The sequence below is a fragment of the Brachionichthys hirsutus genome, chromosome 16 (genome assembly GCF_040956055.1).
Source record: "Brachionichthys hirsutus isolate HB-005 chromosome 16, CSIRO-AGI_Bhir_v1, whole genome shotgun sequence".
Taxonomy (NCBI): domain Eukaryota; kingdom Metazoa; phylum Chordata; class Actinopteri; order Lophiiformes; family Brachionichthyidae; genus Brachionichthys; species Brachionichthys hirsutus.
In genome coordinates, this window is record NC_090912.1 from 9,128,790 (window position 1) to 9,145,566 (window position 16,777).

Consider the following 16,777-nt stretch of genomic DNA (forward strand, 5'->3'; position numbering starts at 1 on the left):
ATTCAATTTAGAGTAGAGCCTTTGGTCACGTGATTTACGGAATGTTCATCAACAGCATTATTGAAAATGATGAGAAAACAATTGGTTGAAAAACAAGTTGATTAATTATCCAATCATCAAAAATTAAAATAAAATATAGTGAATCGTTTCAGAACATTAAAACAAGTGCGAGTGTTCTTTTTCCAGTTGTGACTACAACCTGACATTTTGTCTCCGTGTAACTTTTCAGTTTTGTTGCATTCTGACTATTCACATTTTTTCTTAATGTCTTCGTACCAAATCATCGAATATATTCTGACGATTAATTATTTTCAGTCCTACAACACGCCTACTAGCTAGACAAGCAAAAAAAGAAAAGAAAAATACCAACAAAAAAAAAATCATACAACGTGATCTTTGTGAATAGAATCTATTCTACATGAAGCAGGAACAAGTGGATTTGAGCCACAGTGATGCCAAACGGGACTCTGAATAAAACAGATGCGAGCAATATGGATGCCAAAATTAATCCCAGTTGAATGTGGGTTAGCTGCAGGGATTATGCTAGTTAGTCAAAGCTCAGCAAAGGTTAGTGGAAACATGAATCACTCTCTCAGAGGCTCTCGTGAGCACACCTTTAACCAGCGTTAGCCTTTTCCTGCAGTGAAAAACGCGTTTTCAGTGCAAGCTAATGAGAATAGCTCTACTGCGAGTCTGAAAGAAACGAGGACAAAGGAAGTTTTGCCGAGCGCCACAGAGCAGTTGCTTTTTTATGTTGAATTTGATAAATGAATCTCCTACATTTAGGTCTCCCGTACAACGCGCCTAACTCCCCCCCCCCCCCCCCCCCCCCTTTTCTTGTTGCTTCTTGCCCGTTTCCGTCCCTCTTCTTAGGTCTCTCTTCTCTCCGAGGCACATTCCTGCTCCGCTGCTCCCCCATCTCAGGGCTCAGGAATGCAGCAGACCCAGCTGGCTGAACTAATGACCCTGATTGGCCCGTCTCTTTTTCTTTCTTTTCAGTCATTCACTAACAATCTCATAGCGCCTCCTAGAAAGGCAGCCAATATCTCCGTTATTGATCGAGCACCAGAAGCATCCAGTGTCTGCTTGCGCTATCCACAGGCGAATTTGGATGCTTTCTTTCGTCACGCTTGGCTTTGTGTAAACCGGAAAATGAAGGCCACCCCCCCCCCCCCCCCACATGCGGCCCTCGCTGGATGTCGTCATGTGTAGGTCGGGCGCCACCATTCGTGAGCATCTGACCTACAGTGAAGAGGGCAAATGCAGCACTTGAAGCTTCTCACTTCTCCCCTTGCCTTATACCTCCACTGCTCATTATGGCCCCCAGCTGTAGCCTAATGCCCCTACATTCCCCTAATTACTCCAATTAAGCTGCGATTACCCACAATTCCACTCACGCACAATCTCGTGGTGTAGTAGTATTACAGCGGCTATTGAGAGAAGTTAAAAGACGCAAATCTGAGAGCTGGTCTCTGTTTCGCTCCAAAATGCAAGAGCGTGGGTTCTTTCTGATTAACTGGTCCCTGACATGGACTTTTCTTTTACAGAGACTAAAACGCAAGAGTGCTTTGAATAACCATACATATAAAAAGCACCCACAAAGAAAGAAAAAGGACAGCTTAAGGCCCGCAGTCTGCACGCCAGCTCTTAGAAATCTCACAATTATGCACATGCTACCGCCCTGGCTAGGCTGGGTGGCATTGAGAGACTGAGCAAGCAACACACACTATGAAATATTCAGGGACTCCAGCTGGGCTCTCACTGCATACATAATCACTCTCATTTCTGCACAGCGAACGGGGAAACGGTGCCGCTGTGCAGACACGGTCTATGAAGTGGTGCAGGTGAGGGTGAACAGCAGAGTGCTGTACATTAACTGTAATGCCTTCCACACACAGGAATTGATAAGACGTAAATGCAGTCAGTATATCATTGCTCAGCTCACAACACAAGCTTTATCCTCGTCTGTCTTCTCCCTCGCTGGCGTCCCCTTTTTCACTCCGTCTCCCCCAACACAGTCCCCTCCCCCTCTCCCTTTCAGCACCCCCCCCAAATCCTCCTCCCCTCTGTTCTCCATTTCAGTCGAGTTCTCCATGTGAGCCGCAATCCCTCATGCTGTCAGCCCCCCCCCCCACCCCCCACGCCAACACCACCACCCCTCCCTCTCCCTCTCTCTGTAGACAGACAGGATTAGCATTTTAATTGCATCAGCTCCCTTGGGTATTCTCAGCCTTTCACTGGGAGAGAGCAAGGGAGCGGGAAAGAGAGAGAAAAGGACGGAGAAGGAAAAACTGAAGGAGAAAAAAAAAGGTAGGGGGAGAGCGAGAGCGAGGAAGACGGTAGAAGGAGAACCAAGGAGAATTGAAAAAAAGAGAGTCACAGGAGAAGATATGTGTGCAAAAGAGGAAGAGCGAGAGAGAGAGAGACAGAGAAGGGGGGCCATCGAGAGCAGAGTATATATACGAGCCTGGAATTGAGAATAGATAGGGCTGTAGAAACATCAGCTTTTCCTTTCATTACTGACAGAATTTAAATTAAGAGAATAAGTCATGGAAATAATACTTCTACAAATGGGGAAAAAAATACAGGAATTTCCAAATTCACCTCTTGGAACATCCCATCTCAACCGGTAGATGCCAGTATGATCAGAAGAGCAGGATATAAGCAAAACAAACCCTTGAACGTACAAATGGGGCCAATCCACTACTATTAAACTACCGCAACACATTTTAGGTACAGACCTTTTTAGACTTGAATAATAAAAAATAAACCCTAACCTGACTGGAGAAAAAAAAAACGTATTCTGAACCGTGTCAAGTGCAGTTCCACTTCCCATGAAACATGGGAAGCGAATGATGTTTACACAATTTACATAATTAAAACCAGACAAAACCTGATTTGACTTTCCTTCTTCATAATTCTTGTGCTGATCAACTTGATTTCCACAACGAGGGACAGTAATGAGCAAAAGAAAAGTGAGATCAAATTCTTAAATAGCACCTTATCTTTTGTGATCTGGAAGATGAGCTTGCTTGCCAATGGCGTTCTTTAAAACAGGCATTTGTTGTTATAACTTCATTCACAAACAAACACACATGTAAAATTGTGGTTTAACTCTCCATTTTTGTAGAATATAAACCACTAAAAATATGATCATGGATGATTTTTTTATTTTTTTGCGCCTTGGTTAAATTGTAAAATACGGAATCAAATATGAACTATTTCCCTATAGGCCTTGAGCCAAATGTTTAGTGGGAATAGGAGGATTTCTACCCCAACAATACCCAGAATGCACCCCTTCATCTTAAAGGGTGTTTTAGTTGAGTACAGTCAACTTAATGAGCCTAATCCATATGTCCATTCCTACTTTAAGCAGCTCACACTAATCAGCATCTGTTTGGGTACTCCAGACTCCTGTTGCACGCAGACCACCACTCTCAAACACACACACATACGCAAGCACACACGCACACCCCCTCCCAACACACACACACACACACAAAGAGCAAATAGTGCAGGCTGATTAAGGTGTGAAGTAGAGGACTTACACGTTGGGCAAGCAAAAGTTCAGTCCGACATCATTAATCAGCCTTTAATTAACTGGAGAGGTTGCTGCATTGCCGCATTCTTATTGTACGGCCACATTAAAAATACACAAAAGTGATGCACAAAAACGCACTAATGAGCAGTTTGTGTTCTCACTTAATATGCATGAATATTAAGCAATAAGCAATCAAATATTATGATATCTTTTGCATGCATATAAATTGTCATTTATATGCATCATTTTGCCAAATTAATAATTCCTTGAGAGCAGTTAAAACAAAAATGTGGTTAGCGATGATGAAAGAAACAGAATTTAGGTAATCACAGAGAATATGATAGGGAGTACATTGGGACACATCTGATGAGTGTTAAATAAAAAAAAATACTGAAAATGTAATAAAACCACGTCAACAGTGACTGACCTTTTCTTATAAATGTGAGTGAAGTTGGCCTGAAATGCTCACATTGCCTGAATCTGGGTAGACCAACAAGCCTCAAGTTATGAATACCCTATAAAAATAACAATTCAGCAAAATACTTTAGATCCAATGTGATGTACGTGTTGTAGAAGAAGAAGAAGACGAGGAAGAACATGAAGTAAATACCGTTTATAATGGCGTAGGAAACGCCGTGGTGAAATCTTCCCATTTTCATATCCCCAGTCCAGAACAGTTCCACACAAACAGATACAAGATGTGAATGTAGTTTTGGTTTTTTTTTTTTAAATGTCACACGAGGAAGATGAAGATGAAGAGCACCTAAGCAAAAGGCTTGTTAAAGCACTGTTAGGATCTTCCACCATTCAACTCTCATCAGGCCAGCTGCCTCCTGTGCTCATTAGCACAGACTCTTAAGGAGCTCCTAAAGACTTTGTGAAAAATGAACGCTCATTTGAGAGGCCGTTAATTTGCACTGTTATGCAAATTAGGTGGCAATTAAGCAATAGATCAGAAGAGCAGTGCCCATTTATAACAAGTGAACAAGCATTATGACAGTCAGATGGTGCTACAGAGAGCCGAGGCTACGTGGTTAGCCTACACAGGTCCAATGGACCGTCTTATTAAGAAATAAAATCAATGTGCTCATAACATACCTTTACTATTCTGGATTAAAAAAAATCACCAACGATATTACAGGAGGGTATCCAGAAGTGGAATGTCACAAATGAGTACAGATATTATCACCCACCCACCCAGAATATGGATATATTCCAGATTAGCAAATACCAACATGGGATACATAAATCTATCTACGTATAAAGAGTAACGCGAAGATCAGAGACACGGGTTTCCCATTAGTTTCATGGCTAATCTTGGGTGGGTTGTTAAAACCCCCTCCCCTTCACAACCCCTGATGTTTTCATCTCTCCTCTGCATTTATGACATGGTGTGAATAAACACAAACATACTGTCTGGGACAGCAATTCACAGGACTGCAGAGGGGTGGAGGGCTCCCATCAATTGTAATTAATCCTTAATTAGTCGAGATTAGGAGCTCGGCTCCGACACTCTCCCACCCCGCTGCCACCAAACTACCGCAATCCAGCCGAGACCACGTTTCCATATCCTTAATTATAGAGACGCTGGATTCCTTCAAGAGCAAAACCTAACGTAGAGAGGCGCAGACACGCTGAGAGGGAGGGAAGATGAGATGAAGAGGTCGGAGACGGCCCTGTGGGTGATCCTCCACCACTGCTGATGGGTCACTGGATGTGTCCTGGTTTCTTGTTGAGTATAAATTGATGGCAGCATGTGCAGCCAAAGTGACAGAAAAGGCTCCTGGCCTAGCATGTCACTCTGGTCAATGACGTTTTAGGATTCGGCTACCCCTAATTGAGCGTTCTCTTCCTAAGTGTTACTCGCTGGCCTTCTTCATAGAGCAGGAAACACAAAGGACACCGCACATAAATACATTTTATTTGCAATTATTGTTTAATTTCCTCTTATCTGTTATTTTAAATCTTAAATCCTGTAATGTCAACTATCAAGCAAATAGACACAAGCTTGATCAAAACAAATACAAGTAAACCCCTCTTCCAGTAAACCTGCTGTTCAAACAACTATGTAGAGCAAACTGGACAAAAAAAATTAAAATAAAAATGAATTAATCCGTACCATTAAAGCTTGTAATATTTCATATTGTCATATTTGATCACCAATGCCCATCATTGCTGCTGATGAATTATGGTCAAAATCGTATTGTAGCAGTTGTAAAATGAGAACAATTCCACTGAGTCCCCCCCCCCCACCCCATCCTAAAAACAGAGTCCAGACAGCAGTCAATATACAGAACCCTGTTTCCTACAGGAATAATGCCACATGGGGACATTTGCTGGCCCACACACCATTAGGCCTAGGCTGAAGGAAGGTAGGGGTGCTCTGCCTCCCAATTTTGAGCTGGGGGGGTAGGGTTGGGGGGTGTCTGTCAGGTCCAGGGGTCTGTGTGATATTAGCCGTCTGCCAATCTGGCTTGGGGAATGGACACAGAGTAATTACTCCTGCTCTTACTGCCTCATCAATCTCCCTGTATCACTCTTTCATCCTCCTCCCAACAGACTATTCTATTCTGCAGAGGGGCAGGGTAAGGGGAAAAAAGGGGATGTAAAAATAAAAATAATGACTGTAAAAAGTAGATGGCCTAATTTTGTCTTTTTTTTGGGGGGGGGGGGGGGTGAAAATAAAATGAAAATGGAGACCGCATGCTTTACGTCCTAAAAATATAATCGAAGACATCCCTCAGGCTCCTAACAACTCATAAAACTTTATGGCTCCGTTCCAAATTGGCCTCTTTGAAAACTAATAATAATGAAGTTCTTTTAATGAGGCATGTGATTCACTCGACTGCATGTACTGCACTCTGTCAAAGTCAGTGAAATACAAACATCTCAATCAATCATGCTTATCATTTTATTTCCTCACAGAAACTGGGCTCTGCCAACTGCATAACACTGGCGCGTGATGCCATTTTATTAATATACATAAATGGCTTCTGAAATGGAAAAAAAAAAAAAACATACAAATTAAAATTAGACTTTTAAAGGCTGCAAAATGGATTGTAATGTCTTTATTCTGACATTGAATAAATACATAGCAAGTTTTTGTTACTCTTAATAGTGTTGTTTTGTTTTGGTGTCTTAACTGCAATCATCCTGTAATTCAATTAGCATGTAATTGTGACCATCTGGTGCCTGGAATGGTTTTGTAACGCATCAAAAACAGTGGAGCGCTGAGAATGCCCAGGTAAGCTAATAATTTGATAAAGTACTGTTTGCAAAAATGGAGTGTGCTTGTCAACAGGATAACAGAAAATTATATAAATGACCATGCAGACTCCTGTTAAAACAAACGATCACAATGGGTTTGAGTGTGTTGCTACAGGTTATAGGATAGAGACTATAGAACAGACCTCATGCATTATGATTTGTGAATCTTTGAGCTATTAATACAACTATTCACAATAAGTCTTCATCACTAAATGAAATGCCAAATTTGCTATTTATTTATACAAAACGGACACATTCACTGAAGGACAAAGAAAAGGGGCATCGTGAATGTGTCTGAATGTTACCAATTGTAATGAGACCCATCCATAATTGATTACCATTACTTTAAAAAATACATTATTTAAAGAATCAGGTAATGTATCAGCATTAAAATAATAAAATGTACAAACAAATTCTAGAATTGACTTTTGGTGAGTACAAATGTCATTGTAGGTGATTTCAGGAATAAACTTGTGAAACAAAGGTTTATGAACAACTGCAATTAATTTTCTAATCATGTCCAGCAAAAAGTGGAAAAATGGCCGTCGACGAGACGATTGTCTCATCTACAAGAAAACGGATGGAGGTTGTTAGCGGAGGAAATCCATTGTGCGAGGCTAAATACCTGGACACTAGAATAAATTGTTTAAATTGTTTTAAATATTCGACAAACCTCCGAATAATAATTTATTGATGAAGACCCTGCCTTTGTCATTGGTTGTGTTCAGAGACATGCATAATAATAAAAATGGTGACTGACACGCTAACTTTTAACAAGTCCACATAGCCGACTTGCAAGCATTATCCGACGGACTTGTTTGTCAGACATGCTTATCAAGATTCATGGTTTTAACGCCATTTGAATGTTTTATTTTGTATTTAAAGCCTGGCCAAAAATAACCACCAGGCAATGCTCAAGCTTGAAGAACAGGGACTTGAGCAGGGTGACAGAGCAGAGTGAGTGACAGCAGCCGCCGTCACGTACAAAAGACAGCCGACGCATAAAAGTAAGGAGAAATGCCTCAAACATGCCCAAACCAAACGAAAAACTTCTGAGACTTGCGAGAGCTTTTGGCGTAAGCTGTCCCGTCGCACCAAGAGCTATTTTTACAGCAAATACCCATGAGAGCTAGCGAGAACAGAACCGAGTTGAAACGGAGCCACTTACGCCAACCTTTGATCATTTCCTGACTCTCTCCTCGAGCTTTGATTTTTTTTTGGTGTAGCTTTAATGAAGTATTAACAAGAATCAAATTACATGCAGATGAAGGTCACGTTTAATGTGAGCACACAGGACAACGCGGGGGGGGGGGGGGGGGGAAGAAAGAAGGGGGTACTAGCATTAGCACAGAACATTTCTTGTACAACTGCAGCACTCAGAGGAATTCACCTCCCATCCCCCACACCCCATCCCCTCCTCCACCACCATTACATTACCATATCAAAGCCCCGAGTTCAGAGCAAGTCTTCTCTTTCAAGAGTAGGAGCAAGGCATAGAGGGGATTGGGAGAAAGGACAAGACCACAGACCGAATTTGCTTTTATCTCTGTTGAAGAGAGGCAGTGTGCATATGGGCACGCTGGGGGAAAAAAAATAAAACCGCAGAGAAAACTGTAGAGATACTAGAGACGTGCTGCAGTCAGACATTTCACATTCAGGAGGAACATAATGGGGCCTTCAGGGGGTGTGATGGAGGAGCAGAGGAATGCCAAAGCAGGTACACGGTACAGTTCGAGGCAGATGGCCGGCACAGTACAGGGGAGGCAAAGATCTCGGCTGTATCGTCACCGCAAGCAGGAATCTGTTAACATACTTCCGTCTTGGGTTTTTTATTTCTATGCAGCCTTACTGTGCACACACACACACACACACACACACACACAAGCTTGCTGGGAGACTAAATGTGAAAATCAAAGTGAATGGCATTAGGGTAAATAGGACCACTGGTTGCCTGGGAAACAGTGTGCCCTGCCCCACTCACTCAAGCCTAGCCTTTACTTTTGACCAATCACTAGCGAGCAATAATATATTATTGACAGAGGGCCACAATGGGCAACAGTGCAGCATGTTCAAATTGCATTTGAACAGCAGAGGTTTGCCGTTATAAGACACGCAAGGCAAGTGCGAGAGAGAAAAAGCTCGGAAAGACGAGTAACGAGACGGGCAGAAGGAGAGGATTCAAAAACACAGCCCGTTTACACTACCATAGCCATCAACCTCCCATCCATCCCAGACCTGCTCCCTTGAACCACTGAGGAATCTGCCACATAGCTAACTCGAATAGCTAACAAGACGAGAATAAGCAGCATGTTTACTCTGAACAATTCCGAGCAGAAGCAAATCTGAGAGAGACATTTGACCTAAACTGTAATTTCCATCAGATCACGTGCATTTGAAATTCAGCATTATTTGTTAGACAGTAGAAAGTAGGAGAAAAGAACATCTCTTTGTACTAAAATAGCATTTACTGCCTGACTATAAAGCGATAACCCCAATGGAGTTTTCCATTTCCGTGCCCCTTCATTAAACTCTGCACAAACTATTTGTGAGGATTCGACTTATTTAATTTTTGGATTTGCTAATTTGGACATGATAAACTGCCGAAGTGGTAATTTTAAGTGGTTGAGTGGCACTGCACAACAGATATGAAAAGTCACTTGCTTCCCATTACCAATACTGAAAATATAATAGATCATTTCACATATCAAATTTGTATTTTAAAAATAACTTCATAACTTGTTTTTGCACACGGTGACATTAGCTTGTCAGAGATGTTTCAATACTCCACAGCATAAAAATGTGTTTGTTTTTTTTTAACCACCAACAACTTTATCAGAGCATGTAGATGCCGTGATTGTTCAGTCAATCGAGGTAATCACGCTTCAGGTTATTATTTCAGTATCAGCAGGATCTACAATATTCCCGTTATCGGGACACTGTCGGTGAAACCACATCCCAAGTCCATTCCTAAATCACTATGATAGTAACTGTAGGAGCTTGTAGGTCATCACAGTCATGTGTTTCACAATGTGCTTCATTCGATATGCAAACTAGCAATGACAGAAACAACAAACAGTTGTAATTAGTTAGACAGCAATTGATCTAATCGTACACGAATTTAATTTAAATTAAAGAAAAACAAATTCTCTGTCAATCAAGGGAAACTGTAACGTGGTCCCTGGGAAACTGGAGCAAAGACACAGGACATCTCTGGGGTTAACACAGGCAGACTGGAAAGCATAAAGGGAAAGCGTGAAGTCGAACCTTACCCGTTTTCTCTTTGATCTCGCAGAGAACGCTGAAGAGGGCTGGTTTCATTCTGTGACAGTTCAGAGCATGCTTCCTGGAAGAAAAAAGTGGGAATTAGATGGGGTAAGAGCAAAGAGTACAATAAACAGATATACATCTTAAATCATTTCCTGTCATCTGCACTATATATATTTATATGCAATTCAATAGTATGGTGCAACACAACAGGACAGATAAAAAAAAATTCAAGGCATTTCCAATAGGCAAATGCCTTTGCCTGTGTTTATAAACACAAACACAAACAATGTTGCCTTATCAGAACAAGAAAGAGTCAGTGTCATTTGGACGTTTTGCAGTGGGGGCCAGTAATGATGCCGAACCTCAAGGTCATCATTGCTGAGCTCCAGAGTGAAAACAAAGTGATCCAATTCAACTTCAGAATAACTTGTTCCATCCAAGTACATGTATGTATGCAGAGGTTTAGGATCAATACGATAGCAGTTCAATTTAGATAGAGACATTCTTTTAACTACCATAAAGGACTTGATGCTCCGGTCTCTGACGTGAACTATGACAGCATACATACAGCAATTACATCAGAGTGACAGACAGAGTTCAGCAGCACCAGAGGCAGAGCACACAATGGTGCTGATAGTCTGCTTTCAAGATAAACATGCAATTAAACATTCAATAAATTACTCTAAACCTGTGTAATTCATACTGTTCTCATTATATTATAATATCTATTATTGACATTATCTAAAGATTGAATTATATTCTAACTGCATGGCAATAATTTAGAGTGATTTGTAGTGTCTCATCTTGTAAAAATGATTCCATTATATTGCGCACCCCCTGCATTTTTAATGATTACCCCTCTATTTGGAGTTAACAACACTCGTGATACAACATTTTATAAGTCACAACAGGCATTACTTATTGCAAAAACAATTATCAGTGGCAACAACGTGGGAACTGGAAAAGTGACAAAAATAAATGCGGCATGAGACTTCCATTCCCGGTCAGCGTGATTTGGATAACATGACAAAAACCTTCACAAGAACGACAAACCGGCAGATCACCCAGATTTCTATTCAAACAGCACAAAAAACAAAAAAAACACACACACAAATGAAAATGATTTGGCTAAACCTGACCTCAACACCAATTCCAGTTGTGAATGTCCACTGCAGTATTAATGAAGGGACTATGGGGACCGGGAGAAAGTCGCCTACACTCGATGCCACGGAAGACTGCCTTTCTGAGAATACTGAGGCATTATGAAGTGCAGAGTTGTGTGACAAGCATTAAACGTGTCATTTTGTCCACCAATTCTATCACTGCTGGATTTGAGTTGGGGGGAGGGCTGCCTTCAGCATGGAGGGTATGAGCAGGAGGGGGGGGGGGAAGGAGTTGCTCATGCGGTCCTGTACTGACCTGTGCTGGAAGTTGAGTGGCAGGCCACCCCCTGCCGTGCCCCCCCCTGCTCTCCCTCCCTCTGTGGGGTCGTCTGATCCACCCCAATGCGCCGGCGAGTCCTCTGGCCAGCATCTGAACATATGTGAACAGGGTGAGAGGATGAGGGCTGATGGTGTTCAGGAAGTGGACTCTGGAACGCCAAGTTCTTGCACTGCCCTGACCACTCCCCATCCCAACACACTGCCACCCTGCACAACAAGGACGCCACGCTCACACGCGAGCCTTCTAACTCACTCATTGGTAAATCGTGACCACGAAGAAGACTGCCGTCTGCCCGACTCCCTTACGTGGAGTTGAGTATGATGCTTATGACCACTGAACGAGCGTCGTGACCACAGACTGCCTGCAGCCTCGGGTACGGTGACGTTTGGCTCTCTCAAATCATCGGCAAACAGTTCAATTATTTTACACTTCAATCAAGGTGGCGCGTCAGCTAGCTAATGCAAAACTTTTCAGAGGATGAACATTTTATCATCAGAACTGCCTTTTTTATTGATTATGTGCATGCCGTACACAGCATCAAGGGTTTGAGCTGTACATGCCACACAATTAGCATCAAGTCCACTGAACTGACAATGGGCTACATTCCTTTTAGCATTAATCCTGCAGACATATGGCATGTTGCGGACGCGCTCCGAGTGGGAGTTGAGATCAATGCAAGCGTACAGCAAGGGCTCCTCTGAAGAATCCAGTCAGTTGGCTTCTCAGACCAGCTTGAATACATCCAATACTAGCCCTAAACTATAAAAGGCCCCTTTGATCCAAATAATTGTAACAGTATGTAAGCCCTTTATTTTGGGGGGGGGGGGGGGGGCGGGTAAAAAAAAAAAAAAAAAAAACCCCAACCAGACTGCAAAATTATTTTCATTTGTGTATGTAATAAGGGCTGATTAAATGCTCAAACTTGTACTGAAGAAAGGGTAATATCAGTGTTCATAGGCTGCTGGTATAGCATCATCACCCCCCCCCCCTCACCACCATCTCATTAATAGAAACTCGATTTGCGGACAGCTGCACTCGCTTACACATTATAGGAGAATTGATTGCACCCAGCACACAATGAAAAGGATGAACACCAGGGAGGGAGGGAGTGGAAGAGGAGCGAATTAATTAAGAGAACCAGGTGGTCAAATGTTGGGTGGAAAATCACTAGCTAATGACACATCACACTGTGGCCACAGCGTCGCGGTGGGCGCCTGACTATTGTTAAACTCCCAACTGACCTTACTGCTCTTTGAGCCACACGGCGAACAGGTCAGTTGCTCACTGCAGTATACTCGCTGCAATAACGGGATGCAGAAACATATCTGGCACATACATTAAGTGACAAGTCGTACGTCTTGAATGACTACCGTCATCACGAGTGGCACATGGGTGACATATGGGACCCTCCGAGTCATCTTTACCCTTACCTTGGTTTATCCACCTCATTTGCATTTCAAAAAAACATTATTATTATCACTCATTTAGAAGTGAAGCAGGATTCGGGATGCACCTTTTTATAATAAGGCAATTGGATTTTGAATCGATACGTATTTGAGAGCTTTAGCAGATGGGCCAGAAGACCTTCAGAATTCACCGGCAGAGCCACACAACTAATCTAATATGTTCCTTCTTGGAAACCATTTTGTATGGCGTCAATGCACTTCATAAGAGTTGTGATCATTAGTGCACAAATGGAATTAGCATCACTAACTTTATACGGTTTTATGACGGAATGGAAAGATAATAAAAACTATTTAGATGTGCACGGCTCGTTTACCTTACGTGATCAAATAAAATCAAAAACAGGATCTATGATCTACGCAACACTCCAACAGTCTGGCGTTAAGTGGTGATGTGAATTTAAGTTTAAACTTTTGGATAAACGATAGACCAGTTAAGATCAACTCGACTCGCTTCATTAAAATTGGAACGTGTGCTCGAATAGTTTCGAATGAAGAACAAAGAACCGTCTTTCAAACTACAACAGCATTGTAATGTAGGTGCGCAAGTTATTCTGTGACTAAATATAGACGTCCAGCAGCAGATAAAAAAAAATAAAAAATACAAAGTTTTATTGATGTTGCAATCACGCATTACCTTGCGTGAACGTTTCTAAAAAAAATGCGTGTGCGCTAAGAACAAACAAAACATAATAATAATACACATTCAAAGGACTTTAGCTTAGCGATCCTGTGTGGAAAATGGCTCTTCGCCCGTCTTACCTGGCCTGCGCTTCGTCCAGGCTTTCATCGGTGATGGCCATTATTTGCTGTAGAATATCCCCTATGTCTTGTTGAGGTTGACCGAGGGACTGCTGTTTCCGAACCGAGTCTGGGTCGCCGACATCGGCTTGTTGTAGTCCAGCAAGTCCGGCGAGACCCGTCAACATTCTGGTTTGGTCGTCCATACTTTCAAAGAAAACTCGCCGTTTTCCTCAGCCGAAGAACACACACACACACACACACACACACACAAATAGCTAGCCTGTTAGCTAGCCAGCAAAGTATTTTCTGCGACAAATCATACACCAGGTTTTTACCGTGCCCGACAGCAGCGACTAGAAAACAGTTCGGAATGGTTGTCATAAACGGATCGCAAACACGCCGTGCATTCGCCTCTGCCAACCCCCCCTCCCCGCAAGTCAATAAAGGTGGTCAAGCTAACGATAGCTATCCACCGAGTGAAAGGGAGCTAGCTTAGCAGCCGTAGCCCAGCAGACGAGCAGCAGGGACGCGCACGCACGGACCGTGTGAGCTTGGCAACAGCGCCTCGCACATTTTGGTAAAAAAAAATAAAAAAATGTTTTTTTTACAAATATAAAGCGGACGAACACTTCTGTCTGAAAATAAAAATCAACGCTTCCGGCCCGCGTAGCTCCAATCAGGTATCTCTCAGCGGAACAGACTACGGCTTGCCATTGTTATTGACGTCGCGCGACTACGGGGGATGATCTGAGGCGCGCGACCAGCGTGTACGTTGACCATTGAACTCGTAGCATCACAGAGCGCGAGCTCGCATAGAAGGTATCAGCTGGTATAGATCGATATGTGGCGCACGCGAAGGCACAGCGTGCATAACTTGTGCATTTTACGAGACTCCATCATCGCATTATCCTCCAGGTGAGGAGATTCTCGTCGGGTGCATCTTTAACTAATGGAGAGCCCCTTACGTCATCATCGATGGCTGTCCTATACGAATTTAGGCTTTTTTTCCCCATCATCAATAATGTGAGCTGATATTACCTCCATTCTGGAATGCATTTCAAATCCAACTTAGAATTACAAGTATTTATTTATGAAATTAGCCTGTGTGCTATTTCATCACAATCACAGCAGTAAAATACATTGTTTTTCAAAACAGGAGCAGAAATGTATGAATCTAAATATGTATTTTAGTTTTAAATCCCTTTACTCTTATATGTGCTTCACCAAAGGAAAGAACAAGTATTGAAAACAAATGGCTTTGAAGCAAAGCAATTTCTTAAGTTGTGCATAAAAGTCAATTCACTAATATCATATGTGGACAATTTCAAGAATATTAGATATCAGTGCAAGAAAAATGTCCATCCTATCATTCTTTCCAAAACGCCCAATGAATGAAACATCCCATCAGTTTTCAGTATGAAAATGTTGACAGTACAGATTGAAAACAACTGTCCTTGTTTTTTTGCAAACTGGGCAATTCTGCTGTAGTTTATCACTCAGATCAGAGAGACAGCTTTCCAAGACGAATGGCCGGCTGGATAGACGTGGAGGAGAGCTGCAGCCAGCCTTGCAGTCCTGAGGAGAGATGATGGGTGCGTATGAGAAAGACCGAACTGGCAATGGTTTATGCTGACTCTCCACTCATCCATCTACTACAATCTGTAACTAATCAATCTGAAGTTGGAGACATCGAGAATGGAAACCACAGTAATCTTATAGTGATTGTTCTTTGCATGTGTATACAGTCAGAGTCCAAGTCGCAATTCAGGTTTGTTACGTTAAGGAGTGGATTTTATTCATTAAATGTTATCCCTATCACAACCACGTCTCCAGCCTGGTTCAAAGTAGAAAAACATCAATAATACAAAACACGATCCTTTACTTTTTCAGTTTGGCCTACAAAGACGCAGCCTAGAAAACCTGGCGCCTTTATGAATATATGTACGACACCAAAATCAAACTCTTCAAATAACACATCATCTCTTTGAGATTGTAAAGTTTGTGTAGCCGAAGCGTTTCCCCATCCAACCCTCAACGTCAGTACTGATCACTGTTGAGGCCCTTCTCAAATATAAAATGTCATTGGCTTTGTAAACTTCATGTTTTTAATCGCAGGTGATTCGGTTAAGAATCATTTCTGAGAAACTTCTATTCATTTGGATGCTAAAGCTGCCCTCCTCTCACCCCAGAAGCATCAAGCCTCATTTTCATCTAAATAAGAATCGATCACTCCTGCTGTGCACCGTCCTCCCATCCTCCCATCCTCCCAACTCTCACGGTCACAGAGCCCCTGCTCATCTTTTAGCTTGTCCCTGTGCGCTCTTGTCACTTCTTTGACAACAGTCAAATAGAAAATTGGCCATGGGCTATAATCTACAAGATAGTAAAAGTGAAAGCATGCCATTCAGTCTATTATTGGCACACGTATACAAAAGGCTTTTTCTTGCAATAATTATCAAGAGGAGAAAATTAAGCCTCGGCATTAATGAAAAAAAATGAGTCCAAGAAATAAGAATGATAGCAAAGCGTGGACTGACTGGTACAATGTCAAAGCTTCGTTCTGCACCAGTGACCCAGCCAAATGCAAGAGATGGGGGGGGGGGTGAGTCACTGTGGGGGAGGGGCCTCTCTCTGAATGGTCAGGGAAGGGATCAAGCGAAATAGATGTGGTACCGAAAAGCCAGTAAATGCAACTGTGGATGAGTATTTCTACAGGACTGGCCCGCGTATGAACTGCAGGCAAAGCAACAAGCAGAATCTCCCGTTCATGCTCACAGCCAGAGGTTGTTGCTGGTTGTCGTATGCATGCAAGAAAAGTCACATTTAAAAATACACTTTTATTCACGGGTTTGCTGACTTTTTGAAAATAACACCATGTATGCCAAAGTAATCACGTTACTCTTTATGCAGTCAGTTTCATATATATATATATAATAAGGCAGTATCCAAGCATGCCACTGCGTTACATCTTTTGCATCATTTTATAACTAAAGATCAGTGTTTGTATTGTACTTTTTTTCAATAGCCACCCACTGCCACCTGGTGGTCACAT

General features: G+C 42.3%; 1 protein-coding gene across 1 annotated transcript in view; it reads right to left on the minus strand.

Annotated features, from left to right (window-relative positions):
* Positions 1 to 13,928, minus strand: part of pbx4 (pre-B-cell leukemia transcription factor 4) — a 16,335-nt gene extending 2,407 nt beyond the window's left edge. The window contains exons 1-3 of the mRNA XM_068749847.1: positions 13,744 to 13,928; positions 11,495 to 11,608; positions 10,078 to 10,151 (exon numbers count right to left, since the gene is read on the minus strand). Coding sequence (XP_068605948.1) covers positions 10,078 to 10,151; positions 11,495 to 11,608; positions 13,744 to 13,928 — 373 coding nt within the window. The remainder of the gene's footprint in view (positions 1 to 10,077; positions 10,152 to 11,494; positions 11,609 to 13,743) is intronic.
* Positions 13,929 to 16,777: the final 2,849 nt, after the last annotated feature.